Source organism: Mercenaria mercenaria, chromosome 11 (assembly GCF_021730395.1).
Source record: "Mercenaria mercenaria strain notata chromosome 11, MADL_Memer_1, whole genome shotgun sequence".
Taxonomy (NCBI): domain Eukaryota; kingdom Metazoa; phylum Mollusca; class Bivalvia; order Venerida; family Veneridae; genus Mercenaria; species Mercenaria mercenaria.
In genome coordinates, this window is record NC_069371.1 from 32,965,723 (window position 1) to 32,982,999 (window position 17,277).

General features: G+C 35.7%; 1 protein-coding gene across 3 annotated transcripts in view; it reads right to left on the reverse strand.

Moving 5' to 3' along the window:
- The window catches only part of LOC123531541 (gamma-tubulin complex component 5-like), a 65,473-nt gene that overhangs the window by 43,135 nt on the left and 5,061 nt on the right, over positions 1-17,277 (reverse strand). For all 3 annotated transcript variants that reach the window (XM_053517089.1, XM_053517088.1, XM_053517087.1), the window contains exons 2-6: positions 12,995-13,101; positions 11,341-11,452; positions 8,714-8,810; positions 8,042-8,121; positions 167-281 (exon numbers count right to left, since the gene is read on the reverse strand). In XM_053517089.1, coding sequence (XP_053373064.1) covers positions 167-281; positions 8,042-8,121; positions 8,714-8,810; positions 11,341-11,452; positions 12,995-13,101 — 511 coding nt within the window. The remainder of the gene's footprint in view (positions 1-166; positions 282-8,041; positions 8,122-8,713; positions 8,811-11,340; positions 11,453-12,994; positions 13,102-17,277) is intronic.

A 17,277-nucleotide genomic window follows, 5' to 3' on the forward strand; every position in this document is an offset into this window, starting at 1 on the left:
CAGAGGTGAATCTGAATTTCAGTTTAGCACTAGTCACATCAACATTTAAAAAGTGGCAAATATTTATCAGATAAAAGGGGGAAGCACTAAATCATTTTTACAACTACTTGAATGTCCAGACATCATAAAATCAAAATAGTCTCAGTACAAAAAATTCAAGAGTTACCTGAGACAATATATGGAGCTACTGTCTGCCGTTCATCAAACGATTGACTGTTATCGCGGGCAGTACGTCTTACATACTTCTCTTCTTCACTGTCATCATCATCGTCAGTCCAATCCTAAATGACAGTATATATGTGCATGTTACTAAATCATACATAATTAAGAACATAAAACACAGGTTCAACACCAGATCAAACTACCTTTGACTTTCAAATTTGACCTTGACTTTGGACTGGGTTTGTAAACTCTGTGAGTTGTCTTAATGAGGTTAATGAGGTTAACAATTGGTTTTATGAAAATCCTACCAGTATTTAAGAAGATATGGAGCAGACACGTACTTAAGCTATTTGATCTTTTATCACTAAAAGTGACCTTGACCTTCGACCTTACAACCAGGGTTGCACACTCTGAATGTTGTCTGGTGGTTTTATGAAAATCTTTCCAGTGGTTGTGAAGATATGGAACATACACAAATATAAGCCATTTGATCTCTGACCCTGAAGTGTGACCTTGACACGGGTCATATGCTCCGCATGTCATCCTGATGAGGCAAACAACCGATGCTAGTTTTATGAAAATCTTTCAAGTGATAAGGACGATGCAGAGCAGATATGAAGTTAAGCTATTTGACCTTTGACCCCAAAATGTGACCTTGACCTTGGATTTAGGGACCTAATTGTACTCTGTGCATGTCATCTTGATAAGGTAAACAACAGATGCTAGTTTAATGAAAATTTCCAAGTGTTTAAGACATTTGACCATTGAATTCAATGTATGACCTTGACCATGGACCAAGTGACCTGTGTTGTCTTCTCTGCACATCATCTTGATGAGGTTAACAACTGATACTAGTTTCAAATTTAAGCTATTTGACCTTTGACCTCCAAGTCTGACCTTGGACTTAAAAGAGTTCTGCATTGAAAATTCTGCACATTATCTTGATCAGGTTAAAAACTGGTGCTGTTTTATGAAAATCCGGACAAAATTGATGGACAGACAGACTAACTGACAGGCGTGACTCCAATATAACTCCAATATACTTTGTATCTGGTGGTTTATTTTATTACCCGAAATTATAACCAGAAGACAAGTAACATTCACATTTTTACATGTTTATTTAAACATTTCAGATATGAATACAGTCACATATTTCAATTACCGGTACGTAAGATACGGTAAACAGTGCTAATTCAACCTATGAAATATTCCTTTCAATATAAAAGTTATTATCAATATTTTGGCAGAGTAGGGCCCCAACTCCAATGAAAGCTATTTGAAAAACCAGTGGGACCGGGAGGAAACCAGACGACTCGTAAACCCACCACGTCATGCTCCACGGTTACCTGTAGAGCAACAAGCAGCGCCACACGGACGCAAGGGATACCACAGTACACCACAGAAAAATTAAACACCCCCCCAAAACTCGACGTTACCTGCAAACAATGAGGAATATTTAGCGGACCAGGGGAGCAAAGGCAACTTACTGTGTTCAAGCAACGAGCAAGGCTACAGTAACAACAATTTTTAGGGGACCAAGGGAGCAAGGCAACGTACTGTAATTCTAAGCAACGAGCAAGGCTACAGTACACCCCCAATTTAGCGGAGCAAGGCAACGTACTGTACTTCTAAGCACGGCAAATACTATAATGAGCAAGGCTACAGTACACCACAGTAAATTAAATATTCCCCATAACTCGACGTTACCTGCAAAGTAATGAGGAACATTTAGCGGACCAATGGAGCAAGGCAACGTACTGTAATTCTAAGCGAGGCAAATACTATATGATGACAAGGCTATGACATCAGAAAGGCTATGATACATTTAAGCAAGGCTAGTCAGATATTGCCAAGGCACTAGAGCAATACCTTAATATACACCGTAACATCCGTACATCAAAACGCCCCAAAGCACGCCCGATCGCCCCCACGGTCGACAGAATTTTTCCAGGCCCTTACAATTAGGAGTGACATAAAAATAATTGTATATAAATATGGAAATGATTACGGAATTTTAGTAATAAAAATTATACATGAAATTAATTCTAAATTGTCCTTTTGATTTCTCATAAAGCAACAGTCCGGAAGAATGATATCCTTTAGATTTGTCTGTTTCACAAATTGTTTGTAGCCCAGGAATCCTTCGATTAAGTCTGTGGAAAGTACCTGGAGTCTGATCACTTCCGGAGCTGGCACCCAATGGCAGCAATTATCTGCAACATAAATACTTCACAAAACAGTCAGATTGTCATAACAGAATTAAAGATACAAAATATAATGAATTGTAGTATACAACAATTTTTATTATTAGTATTATTATTATTATTACTGGGGTGTGGGGGGTGGGCAATTTAACATCGATCTAAGCGCTAGCCAATACACCTTAGTTCAACTGAAAAGATTGCACGTGCTCTCGATTAATATAACGTTCGAGTGGTTCCCTGACGAATAGGCGTTTATCATTTATCTGTTATTTTTAGAAAAGGGAAACTAGAAAACTGGATTACTTGACAACGCCATAGTTTATAGCTAACACACCTAGCAACGAGATAGGCTAAAAATTTCGGGAAAATAAAAGTAATTATTTTTAGGCAAAATAATTTTTATTATTTTATACCCGAAATTATAACCAGAAGAAAAGTAACATTCACATTTTTACATGTTTATTTAAACATTTCAGATATGAATACATTTCCAATTTCAATTACCGGGTACGAAAAGATCTGTAAACATGCTAATTCAACCTATGAAATATTCCTTTCAATATAAAAGTTATTATAAAATATTTTGGCAGAGTATGGCCACTCCAATGAAAGCTATTTGAAAAACCAGTCGACCGGGGGGAAACCAGACGTACTCGAAAGCACCACGTCATTGCTCCACGTTACCTGTAGAGCAACAAGCAGCGCCACACGGACGCAAGGGATACCACAGTACACCCAAAAAAAATTAAACATCCCCCAAAACTCGACTTACCTGCAAAGCAATGAGGAATATTTAGCGGACCAACGGAGCAAGGCAACGTACTGTGGTTCTAAGCAACAAGCAAGGCTACGGTACACAACAATATTTAGCGGACCAACGGAGCAAGGCAACGTACTTTAATTCTAAGCAACGAGCAAGGCACAGTACACCACAAATTTAGCGGAGCAAGGCAACGTACTGTACTTCTAAGCAAGGCAAATACTATAATGAGCAAGGCTACAGTACACCACAGTAAATTAAATATTCCCCATAACTCGACGTTCCTGCAAAGTAAGGGAGGAACATTTACGGACCAATGGAGCAAGGCAAGTACTGTATTCTAAGCGAGGCAAATACTATATGATGAGCAAGGCTATGACATCAGCAAGGCTATGATACATTTAAGCAAGGCTAGTCAGATATTGCCAAGGCACTAGAGCAATACCTTTAATATAAACCGTAACATCCATACCATCAAAACGTCCAAGCACGCCCGATCCCCCCCCCACGGTCGACAGAATTTTTCCAGGCCACAAAAATTTGCAAAATTTTATCCCCAAAAATTCTGTGCAAACGATTTCTTAAATTCTAAAAAATACTCTCAGCTTTACAACAATTATATTTGTTCTTTAAAACCAAACTGGTTTATCCATATAACTAAAACATAATCGGATAGCTATTGAAAGACAATAGAGCAAATCCCGCCAACATCACGTGGTCACGTTTTGCCCAAAGTATGAAACAAGGAGCAGAAGGATTATCGTCTTGCGTGATTCGGATCATTTGTTCATCATCATGATGATAATCTATATCTATCTTTGAAAGAAATAACTAACTTAAATGCTTACCTAAAATATATTTGTTGGATACACGTTTTATCTTTGATTTATGTCCTAAGTAATTCAGTTAAAATTTGATTCCAACCATGTTGATGTACCCCCTCAAGGCTATACATCAATATCCAGAAAGACCATTATCCCCTTTTTTCCGCAAGCATTATCCTTTTATCCACAAGCATTATGTTGTTACTGCATTTTGGTTAGCTTTTTTAATGATTTACCAGGCCTCAACGGGTTGGGTATGAAAAACACAATCCAATACACTACGGTACCAATTTAAACATAGTATAGATCAACTTGATACTAAATTAAAACGACTGTATGTTTATACATTGTATTGTCGTTTGCTTGTTATGGTTCTCATGCATCGTTGAACTCAAGAAGATTGTCAATGAAAAAAGTTAAGGCATACTGAAAATGTTTTTTGTATTGAAACGTTTTAAAAGAAGAAAATCATAATTATCAACATTTTATCGTTTAAGTTACCGTGTGGGATTATACATCAAGGCATGTCTGCACTATTAATTTTTAATAATACTGCGGTAAAATACCGAAGCTAGCGGGTGGGTCACACCCTCCCAAATTGTCGTGCAATTATACTTAATTTTTAAATGAATAGATCTACTGCGGGAAATAGGTCGATATATTTATCAATAACGTGTTAAGTATTGACTTCTGTCGAATCGTATATTAAAAGGGAAAAACCCTACTTTACTGCGAAAACCCTGAATAATCGACTTTTCCAATAATGTTTCGCATATCGCTTTCTACTTATAAATACGTAATCGTTCTATAAATAGATTGCGCTATACAGCATGAAATATGTCCCAGAACTAAACTTACACGAAACACAATTTCAACCTTATTTTTTAAATCTAATACATAATGACGTTTAACATAACTTGTCTTTATAAATAATTTCGCTTGGTTTGTCAAAGAAATTTGTTACTTTAAAAATTAAAATTCCGACTTAATAATTTATATAACAAACCAACACTGATTTATGAAATCCCGGTTCCGGGCTAAGGTCAAAAACTACAGAATTTCGTTAACATGATATAGTGCTACATGAGCTATTCGAAGAGAATTCACTTACTGGAACCGGGGAAAAATTAAGACAACCCAAAAGTTTTCAATTTATACTAACGTAACAACGACTGGCAGTTTGTTATAGATTTCAACCAAATCCCATGATAACAGCTCTGAAGTTTGCTTACTAATCTACACATACATACTCCAAGATAAATCATCAGTCAAGTGTGTTGTAATACAGTATGATGACTTCCAAAATTTAAAACCATTAAAATGACTGTGATATTGGATTCGGCTAAAAATTGGCAGTATATCTTAACGCTACATATTTTCAACTATTGATGTCCTAATCTTAAATTATTAGCTTCTAACCCCAAACAAAAACGTGACACTAATAATGGGAAACCAAGTGCAAAACAGTTCTAAACTATTGTTATTTGCAATGTCACGCCATTTTAAAATGTCATGTTAACTGACAAACCCGTGCCCTTAGAATAAATACGAAAAAGCTCTAACTAAATACTATTAAGAATTAATGACAACCAATAAAATATCATAGGAAAGCTGCCACATATAAAATGTATAAATTCAATTGATTTCTCTTTAGTTTTAAAAGTTTAGAATGGTGTAAAAAAATAAAAAAATTTGAGGCTGCAACTTGAATTAACAAAGTTTCCGTGATATCTTATTTGACTCTGGTAACCATAGAATCTATAATAATATAATAGAATCCGGTTCTGTATGGAAAATAACAAATACCTATTGTTTTTCAGCCTCTAAATTGACAGACATCACGATTCTGACCCCGTTCTTTTTCGAAAAATTCAAGTAACAATGTGTTTCGGGAAAAGTAACAATCGTTTCAAATTTAATGTACGGAAAGTTGAGCTTCAACGAAAAAAGAATTTCCTCACCAAAATTAAAAACGTAGTAGTGCAACAATTAACAATCCTGAACACCAAACAAAGAACAAACTGCCCAACTAATACTGTTTAAAAACGTCTGAATCTTATTTTCATAATAGACCATTTGATTTTTTTTTTTTGTAAAACGTTTGCGAGCATTTAGCCTACAATAACATGGACGAGTTACATAAAATTTATCAACAACAGCCTCAACTCTATTTCAAAGATGCACTATAAAGTAACGGTACTCTTTGTAATCTGTGATGACAACTCTACATGATTTGCATGAAAAATACATGAGGCACACAAAGAATTTGTTCCAAAATGACAGGACAAAATTAAGCGAAGACATTGTGCATTTCATGAATTAATGTAGCGAAAAATATGTACTCCGTGGTTTAGTTAAATTTCAATCATATTTGTTTCCCAGCATAAGAAAATTATTACTCTATACTTGACAAACTATGCTGAAAAGAGATTTAATAATAATCTTCAGATAATGTTGCGAAAAAACATTTATCAAAGGAAGGGCCTAAATTACCCACCTGACATGTTTTATTTACCTGTATTATACAACCTAGCAAGTTCAACTTCTTTATTTTTTTTGGATTAAATATTGTGGGTCTTTAAATTTCGATTCTATGTATGCACGGGTTCCGTGCAGTGTATTTGAAGATCATTACCGAAACCAAACGGAAGAAAATGTAAGTACATCTAAGTCTAATATTGAACCAGTGAATTTGTTAGTGATATTTGTTTAGATATCGAAAGAGTTAAATGACCTAACCTGATCCAACGTTAACAGGTGCTGATGCCTGCGTTTGCATGCCGACAGATTCTCCTGGTCATGTAAAACTTATCGCAAAGTGAGGGTCGTAATTAATATGCTTTAGAAAACCTACTTAATATTTTACCCGTTGCGTCCTTGTATAAATATTTTTCCTTACAATCTTTTTGGTTTCCATCACCCATCGATCTTAATCCATAACTATACCCTTGCAAAACTAAACTATTCGACGTCCCCTAAAGGGGACGTTAACCCTAAAACACTCCAAAAATTTTGCTATTTTAAAATTTCGGAAGTAAATGAGCACAGCAGTGTCACTGTCTTATGAAATGTGCGTCACCGATTTTTACTATTTACTTTGCGAGCACCTTACGAGTAATAAAACGGAAATGCCCTATATGAATCTCGTGTATTGAAAGTACCACTGCCTGTCGGGAAACAAGAAACTATTACGCAGTTGACTGAACTAGCAACATTATTGCTTTGGGTTTGAATCTGTAAAATTATAGAAATAGGGTCGCCAACCCCCCGTATTAAGTTTACATTAATACAATACACAATTCATAACGGTGCATATATGTTAACGGGAAGACATTGTGTATAACGATTTACTGACGTAAGTACTGTCATTACCAAACTGCAGAATTAATTGCGACTCCTTCAAAATTTGTTCGAAATCAATAACAAACCTACCGGCATTTTGTCTGATGCCTGGAATTTCTGGCAAATCCGCCGACTAGTTCGCCTTTCATTTCCTTCCCTTCATAATCATCTCGACAGGCTGGCTCGCCTCTACCTTTCAGGCGTGCTCTGCATCGACCACGTGGCATGGCTATTCAATTTAACATCGATCTGAAGCGCTAGCCAATACACCTTTAGTTCAACTGAGAAGATTGCACGTGCTCTCGATTTAATATAACGTTCGAGTGGTTCCCTGACGAATAGGCGTTTATCATTTATCTGTTATGTTTAGACAAGGAACTAGAAAACTGGATTACTTGACAACGACGATAGTTTATAGCTAACACACCTAGCAACGAGATAGCTATAAATTTCGGGAAAAATAAAAGTAATTATTTTTAGGCAAAATAATTTTTAATAATGAAGATAAAGGGGTTAGTATTCTGTTATTTTCTTCCCACTAGTGCTTGAAATGAGAGTAATATGTCAGGAAACAAGTGAAGGAAATAATCATCAGAATACAAATGGAACATCCTGTCTATGGTAAAGGCTGACATGTTTGTAAATATAACAAGTGTTTAATGTCATTTTTCTTGACAACAGTAATTAGGTAATGAATTTTGTCTTAAATATGCGGTATATAAAGAGACTACAGGTCATTGCTGACTTACTGATAACTCTCCATCACTGGGATCGTATCTTTGAATGCCTTCTAATAAATAAGCTCCCCAGTCAATGTCGTCTTTCATGTCTACAAAACAGAATAAACAGAATGTTTTTTAAACTTTATCACATAAACAGACTAATTATGGGCGGCGGTTACCACCAAAATTAGTAAAAACCATAACTAATGACAAGAGAAATTTGATGATTTGATAAAAGACATTGTGTCATTTGTCCACCACATCTTATTCATGTGAAGAAGTTGCCAGTATTTGTGGAGAACAGATTAGTACTAGTACAGAATCAAGGAACACTAGTTAACTACCTGACATTACATAACTGAAATATTGTTGGAAAAATTGGGCTTAACCCAAAACAAACAAACAAATCAACAGAGAAACTTTATTCCCCGCCCAAAGGAAAAATATGTGATTTAAGCCTTAACCCTTACCATGCTGGACACGACTGGTTCTGCTTTTGCGACTAGAGTAGATCCATGCAGTCTGATCATGATCTGCACTATTAGCTATTCAGTCAGTATCATTTTGGTAAGCACCTCTTTTAACAGTTAATGGTACTGTCCCAATTGGAAGATGGACAAGTTTATTATAAAAATTTAGCATGTTAAGCCTTAAACACATTTAACCAGCTGAAATACAACTGAAATTTCTAGTAGCTACCTTGGGCAGTGACCTTTTCTGTTTCCACATAGTCACTGTGTATAGGATCGTTTGATATCAGCAAGAGGAATAACAAAACAGAGTAGTGTGTGTCCGTCTGCAATGCAATAACAAGAAATGCGGCAATGCCACGAAACCAGGTTTTCAACACTTTTCATAAGAATAAAAAAGTATACTGAATCACAGTGCACTACTTTAAAGCACAACCCTAACCCAAACCTAACCCTCACCCTAACCCTATTTTTAGTAACAATGACCTTGACCTTGATCCCAGAAACCCCAAAATCAATCCCAAGCTACAACTCTATATAAGTTTTCTATACACCAAGTTTCATCATGATAGCTCATTCCTAAGTTAAGTTATTGACCGGAAACCCTTTTTCTATTTTAAGTAACAGTGACCTTGACCTTGACCCCAGAAACCCCAAATTCAATCCTAGCCTTTGTCTTGATATAAGCTACATACATACCAAGTTTTATTCAAATATCTTTACCGAAACAAAAGTTATTGACCGGAAACACCAGTTTGACGCCGCTGCCCGCCCATCTGCCCGCCCGCCCGCCCAACCAACGACATTCCCCAATCTAATAACTCAAGTTTTCGTTGAAAACCTGGTTAAAAAGCAAACACTGTATATAAGACACTGTATATCTTAAACTGTCATTCAGTGTGACAATGTTAATGAACAACCAAAGGGAGCAATGAAATTGACTGTGTACAAAACAAATAAGAGCTGTCAGTGGATAGCGCGCTTGACTATTCTTAGTGCTTGATAGTATAATATAAGCTATGAGTAAAACTTTAACATTACAATAAGCATATTCTAAGTCGGAAAGGGACCATAATTCAGTCAAAATGCTTGATAGAGTTGTCTCCTCCTTTTTACAGACTGGGGTCATGATGGTAAACAAGTATGCAAAATATGAAACCAATATCTCAATGGACTTTGAAAATATTTGGGGTGGTACGAAAACTTTAACATTTATTCTAAGTCAAAAAGGGGCCATAATTCAGTCAAAATACTTGATAGCATTGCCTCCTCCTTTTTACAGGCTGGGGTCATGATGGTAAACAAGTATGCAAAATATGAAAGCAATATCTCAATGGACTTTGAAAATATTTGGGGTGGTATGCAAACTTTAACATTTATTCTAAGTCGAAAAGGGGCCATAATTCAGTCAAAATGCTTGATAGAGTTGCCTCCTCCTTTTTACAGACTAGGGTCATGATGGTAAACAAGTATGCAAAATATCAAAGCAATATCACAATGGACTTTGAAAATATTTGGGGTAATACGCAAACTTTAACATTTATTCTAAGTCGAAAAGGGGCCATAATTCAGTCAAATGCTTGATAGCATTGCCTCCTCCTTTTTACAGGCTGGGGTCATGATGGTAAACAAGTATGCAAAATATGAAACCAATATCTCAATGGACTTTGAAAATATTTGGGGTGGTACGAAAACTTTAACATTTATTCTAAGTTGAAAAGGGGCCATAATTCCGTCAAAATGCTTGATCGAGTTGCCTCCTCCTTTTTACAGACTGGGGTCATGATAGTAAACAAGTATGCAAAATATGAAAGCAATATCTCAATGGACTTTTAAAATACATGTATTTGGGGTGATACGCAAACTTTAACATTTATTCTAAGTCAAAAAGGGGTCATAATTCAGTCAAAATGCTTGATAGAGTTGCCTCCTCCTTTTTACAGACTGGGGTCATGATGGTGAACAAGTATGCAAAATACCAAAGCAATATCTCAATGGACTTTGAAAATATTTGTGGTGGTACGCAAACTTTAACATTTGTGTGACATTCACGCTCACGCTAACACTAACGCTGACGCAGGGGCGAGTAGGATAGCTCCCCTATTCTTTGAATAGTCAAGCTCAAAAGCAAAGATTAAATCAACCTGACCCCAATGACAGCAGCCAATTTGGAAGAGTGGTTAAGTTCACTTGCCCATCACTGATGTGGGGGTCTCTGAGGCCAAGCAGTTGCAGACTTCAAATCTTTCTACTCACTGCTTTGAGGGCCTCTCTAGCTGAGAAGTTAAGGTTGCTGACTTCAAATCACTTGCCACCCCAAGCCTGAAGTACTGCAGGAAGGGGAGCTGGGGCTTTCCTTTACCGCAAAAACTAGGAAGTCCCATAATTTTTTACCTTAATAAGATGTAGATACTTTCCTCAATAGGCAGAAATACAAGACGATTATCTACACGCATGTTCCTAGAAAACAACTGTCATAATAAAGTAAAATCTATAACAGATACTTTAGAAGCATAAGAACACAACCAATCAAAAGAACACTCAGTTTGGTCAAGACTGTTCAACAGAAATAATAAAATGTGCAGTAATCTCATGCCTGCTAACACCAGCTTAATCAGAATTCTATCTAGCCCTTATCATGCTGGACACCATTTGATTCTGATTCTGCGACCAGTGTAGATCATGATCAGCCTGCACATTCGTGCAGTCTGATCATGATCTGCAATGTTCGCCATTCAGTCAGTATCTTTTTGGTAAGCACCCCTTTAAACAGGTAATGTTACTGTCCAAATTGAAAGATGGACAAGTTCATTATTATAGAAATCTAGCAGGGTAAGAGCTAGAGAAACAACTTACTTTTCCAACATCCTTGCCCTCATACACTGCTGTTTCTAGAAATTCTTCTGACAGTGCTTGAAGCTTTGATGCCTTTTTTGATTCTGAATGAATCTTCAATTTCTCACATACACTAAAAGGTAAATACTTTACATGTTAAAAAGATAAACAAATGTTACAGGTCCCTTGGTTCAATAGATAAGACTTTATGTTCTAAATAACACAGTTTTTATCTAAGAAATGCATGTAGCTGGCTAACCTATTAGGTTAAAATGATGCCACTTAGTTGCTCAACCGACCTTGACAGTTTCACCTTTAACATATGTCATGACACACTGTATCAAGGAAGGTAAAAATTGTATTTACTTTAAAACTTGACAAACAAAGGAAGGTTCATAAATATCCATCCCACGATGTCATTTCTAATGTTAATCTTTGCATGTAGCTGGCTAACCTATTAGGTTAAAATGATGCCACTTAGTTGCTCAACCGATCTTGACAGTTTCACCTTTAACATATGTCATGACACACTGTATCAAGGAAGGTAAAAATTGTATTTACTTTGAAACTTGACAGACAAAGGAAGGTTCATAAATATCCATCCCACGATGTCATTTCTAACATTAATCTTTTCCTTCTATTTAACCTACTAGTGACCTTGATTTTATGCCAATATGACCTTATACTGCAACTGCAACTGACTTCATTAAGACAAAGATAGAAAATGTGTACACAAGGTTCTTCTAATTGAGCCGTGCCATGAGAAAACCAACATAGTGGCTTTGCGACCAGCATGGATCCAGACCAGCCTTCGCATCCGCGCAGTATGGTCAGGATCCATGCTGTTCGCTAACAGTTTCTCTAATTGCAATAGGCTTTGAAAGCGAACAGCATGGATCCTGACCAGACTGCATGAAAGCGCAGGCTGGTTTGGATCCATGCTGGTCGCAAACCCACTATGTTGGTTTTCTCATGGCACGGCTCATTTTATGAAGATCAAGTAGAAAATGTGGCCTCCAGAATGTTAACAAGGTTTTTTCTATGATTTGACAGACTTTAGTTATTGGCCTTTGGTACCCAGTTTTGAATTTGACCTAGATTTCATAGAGACAAATATTCTAACAAAGCTTTAATGAAGATCAAGTAGAAAATGTGGCCTCTATAGTGTTAAAGACCAGCTCCAGTCCTACCTTTTAAACTATGAAAATCCTGACTATGAACAGTGATGCCTGTCAAAATAGAGACTATTTTATATAAAATTCTATATAAAATACCTGACCCCCAGATGACAAACGCATCCAAGATTTGACTGAGACCAACATTCTAAACAAAGTTTAAGATTGGGTAAAAAAATTGTGACCTCTGGAGAGTTAACAATTAAAATGTAAACAATGCAAAAAGAATGGCAATGGATAAAATGTGATCACAATAGCTCATATTTAGCATTTCCTGCTCAGGTGGCCCCAAGCTAAAAATGAATGTATTACACAAATGAAATACCTTAATACAGCTAAAACTCCCACCTCTTAAATGTTATTCCTGTAGGTCACGTCCCTAAACTCTTGTGGAAAACATTGTCTACCTTGTTTTTCTTATAAAACTTACAATATTAGAATATTTTGAACATTAAATATCCCCAGCATTGGACTTTAAGATAAGAAGGTAAACTACATACCCGTCTAGCTGTCTTGTAACTTTGTGACTGTCAACACTGAGGAATCTGTGATATTTCAAGTTAGAGATGACAAACTGCTGGCAGATAGCAAAATTTTCCTCATACTCCTGTAATACAAACTTCTATGTTAACTTTGCTTTATTTTCAAAAAACAACAACAAATTGTTACAACTGCATTTTAATTTTTACCTTTTTTTGGAATGAGTTTGGTACTACTCAGACCAATCTTGAAAACATGAAAAATTAGTAAACAAGAGTTCCGCCAAGCGGAGCAATATACACCCGAAGGGTTATATCAGCGGAGGTTGGATGAAAAATTTAAAGAAAGAGCAAAATTTAAAGAATTTTTAAACTTTGACCTACAGAGCTGGTTCAAGTGCTCTGCACATCGTTTCATCACCGTCGACCTATATGCCAAGTTTATTGTCAATAACTTTAATGGTTATAAAGGTATGCTCCAGACATGGACAGATCTATGCACACACCATCACATAATAAGTCTGTTTTTTTTATGGGTGTATAAAAATAAATCACGACTTAATGCAAATTGGAAATTTGCACAAAAAGGTGTTGTTTTTTTTTACAAAAATGTTGCATATCACAAGAACTTGTACACACACCATCACATAATAAGTCTGTTTTTTTTAATGGGTGTATAAAAATAAATCACGACTTTATGCAAATTGGAAATTTGCAAAAAAAGGTGTTTTTTTTAACAAAAATGTTGCATATCACAAGAACTTGTACTTAGCCCATTACCTACGATTATACGGACGACCATACTGACTGAAATATGTAAACAAGAAGCCAAAATGGGCCTAAGTCTCTCACCTGAATAAAGCCTTAAAGGTGGATAATCAAATGTTGGTCAACCAATGGATTTGTTCAAAACTTAATCAACTGATCATTTACACTCATTTATGCTCACCGAGTTCTTAATACACATCAAATTTTCACTGGAAATATTTGTAAAATTTGATTTTCCTATCCTGGTTGCCCAACCAAGATAGCATTATTTTAGCATAGGTATAAATTAAATAAACATATTTTGCATTAGGAATAATATGAAAATCAGCACTACTGTATTAAAGTTGTCAAAGATTTGCACTGACAAGTACATATTTTGCCAAAATTGATTAGAAAAGTTTATTAATTATTATTACCTCCCTTTATCTATCTTGGTTGGTTGCGCAACCAAGATAGATTGAAAATGGATGAATTCCAAAGCTACAGGCTGTTTAAAAACTTGCCTTTTGTTTCAGTTTGTTAAAGTATCCCAATATTTATCAAATGTAAATGTAAAACTAGAAATTGTATGGAAATCAAAAGATATTGTCCACTTTTTAAATGTTTTTATATTAAAGGGAAGTAGTAACAAAATTTCATAAAAGCAATTAGACACACAATAGGAATCAGACTCTATTTAATGGGTATATATTCCCCTTAAATCCCAGTGTACACATAACCTTCACATGGTCCATGAATAATACATTTGGGCAAAAATACTGAGAGCGTTTGGCAGACATCTTGTGCCAAATACAAGGAAACCCCAAACCGCGAAATGATGTGTCGTTTCCAGCATGCACTGACGTAATTCCTGAAAATTTCAACATCATAGCTGTTTCCGTTCAAATCTCTCTGTAACTTTAGTAACATCGCTGTTTAAAAACAACATCGGCATGTGACGTCAAGTTATGGAGTGTCGTGAAAATGTGCGTAGGCCTTCAGATGTCGCCAGCAGAAACTCTAAAGCTTATGAAAAAATCAACAACACTTCCGCCATTCAGGAAAACTTTCGTTTACAAGTGGCATGAGCAATTCTGTAATGGAAGATTATCTGTTGAAAATAACCCCAGAACCGGGTGGCCAATGCAATTTAATTAGAAAATTGATGAGGTGAAAAACCATATTGACAAAGACAGTCGGGCAACAGTGCTAAGTATTGAAGATGACCTAGATATCATGAAATCGACTGTTTACCGCAATATCACTGAAGAACTAGGAATGTCAAAAGTGAGTGCCCACTGGGTGTCGCAGTTACTGACCAAACACCAAAAGGAACGATGTTTTGTTAATGTCATCGGTGTCATATGTGCTCCAGGTGTTGCGTGATAGGTAGTTTCTGTACATTCATTTATGAATTCATATTTATTGTAATCTTTTGATTCTTATACATTTATGTTTCAAAATATTAAATATTGTCCTGATGATTTCTTTGTTTTAAATAACCAGTATTATGAATGGTATCTAACAATTCCGAGAACTTCTGGGATACCCCTGGTACATTGGAATTTCACTTGGATTACAAAAGGCTATCAAAAGAACATAAAATATTTACATTAAGTCTTCATTTCCAAACATTCACCCAAAAAGAGACAAAAGTTTTTTAAATAGGCTCAAGTCCTAATAAGATTCTGTAAGAATTTAAAAAATATTTCGCACGACAAGCCTTTAAATTTGAAGCATTTATAGTAAGTGATTTGTTTCTATGATCATAATTCAGGGCCTCCGCTGTCGATCGCCAATGTCGCCATTTGCGATAATTTTAAGAATTTGGCGCTAATTTTTGCAAACTGGCGAAAATGAGTGGCGCATAGCTTTTTCCTCGGCATTTGTTTTTTCTTTAGTGATATAAGCGGCCTAAGAATTGGTACCCGATACACGTGTTTACCTAGATGCTGGTAGTGAATAAAATCTATAACCAGTCTAGGCAGTGTATTTGACAATACGACTAATCAATTGAAGTTGGTTGACACTTTGAGAAGATACTTGCGTAATATTGTGTGAATTGATGATTAATCAGTAATCAAAACATCTGCCAGCTTGTATGTTTGACCTCTGCCGAGAATTCACCAAAATTAACGCCGATTACGGTGTACTTTATGTGTTGCGATTTTTTACAAAAAAAAAAGATTGACATGTTTGTGGCATGCAGTTGTATGACCAAAGAAGTATAAAATACACAGAATGGCAACTGGCTGTAATCTCGCGTGATCTTGTGTCAGAACGTGAATCGGCATTATCTTAGTAAAAGCAAACATCAGCGAGCATGGAGTTACAATTTGTACCTTTAAAACTACATTTAAAATACATGTTAGCTTCTAAAACAACATTAGTTTAATGTGAAATAGTGTTAAGACACAAAGTACACGTTTCTTGCCATCAAAAGAAGCGTGGTCATATGGTGATAATTATTATACCGATGAATAATTGCTTTCGCATACAAAATGGCCGTGGAGAAAGCGTCACTTCCAGTAAATGAGATCTCATTCCGTTATCACGGGATGTTAGCGAGATTTGCTCTATATGCCTTTTAAGTTGCCAATCGATTTATTTTTATAGCTCTTTGGTATGACTGACGAATTTTAAATAAGTACAAAAGATACATTTAATTTGTTACTTTTTGCAAGATAATTTTGTAATTCCTCAGTTTTCATAAAAGATTTTAACAATGGATCCGAAAACAAAAACACATAGGCCTCAATTTGTATCCTGGACCTGGTTAATTTCTTTGAAATGTTCAGAAACTGGAAGATCTCACTTGCTACCGTGGCTTCTTAAAAAACATTAGAGGAGTGTTAAACTCGACCTTTTAGAACAGAAAAAATCCGAATTTTCCTTCCGAAAATAAATGTGTCCTGAAATATTGGTAATTCTGACATGGATAGATATGATTATTAAATTTAATAGATAATGATTTGTGTCATTTGTATCCAGCTACAAATTGAATTTACTTCTACAATAAACTAATACACCTTCAAAAGTTGTTATTATTCCTAATGATATTATTTACAATATTTTATTTCTCTATGCACACTATGACAGCCAAAGAAGAGAAATAAAAGTGGCTCAGAACTTTGGCTCAAAAATGGCTCTAAAGTGGCTCCACCTTTTTCAAATTGGCGAAAAGGTTGGCGACAAGTATGAACAAGAGCGCCGCCAAGCGGGGCAATATACACCTGAAGGCTTACGTCATAGGATGGGAGAAAAATTTTAAGAACTTGACTGTTGTAGCCCCAAAGGACTGGAACAACAAAAGGAAAGCTTCAAAAAACAAATCTAAGTCAACAAAAAAATATTCAAAGTCTACAAAAAAAATCCTTATCAGGTACAGGTATGTAAAAATACACCTTAAAATTGGAGGTATCATCCATGTTGTACCACAGAAAAGAGGTCTCGGTTTTTCCCTACGGCCAATAATAAAAAAGTTTCAAAATAAGCTATTTATAGTAACATAAAAGGGAAGTAATTAAAAAAAAAATTATTGTAAGTACAAACAAGAG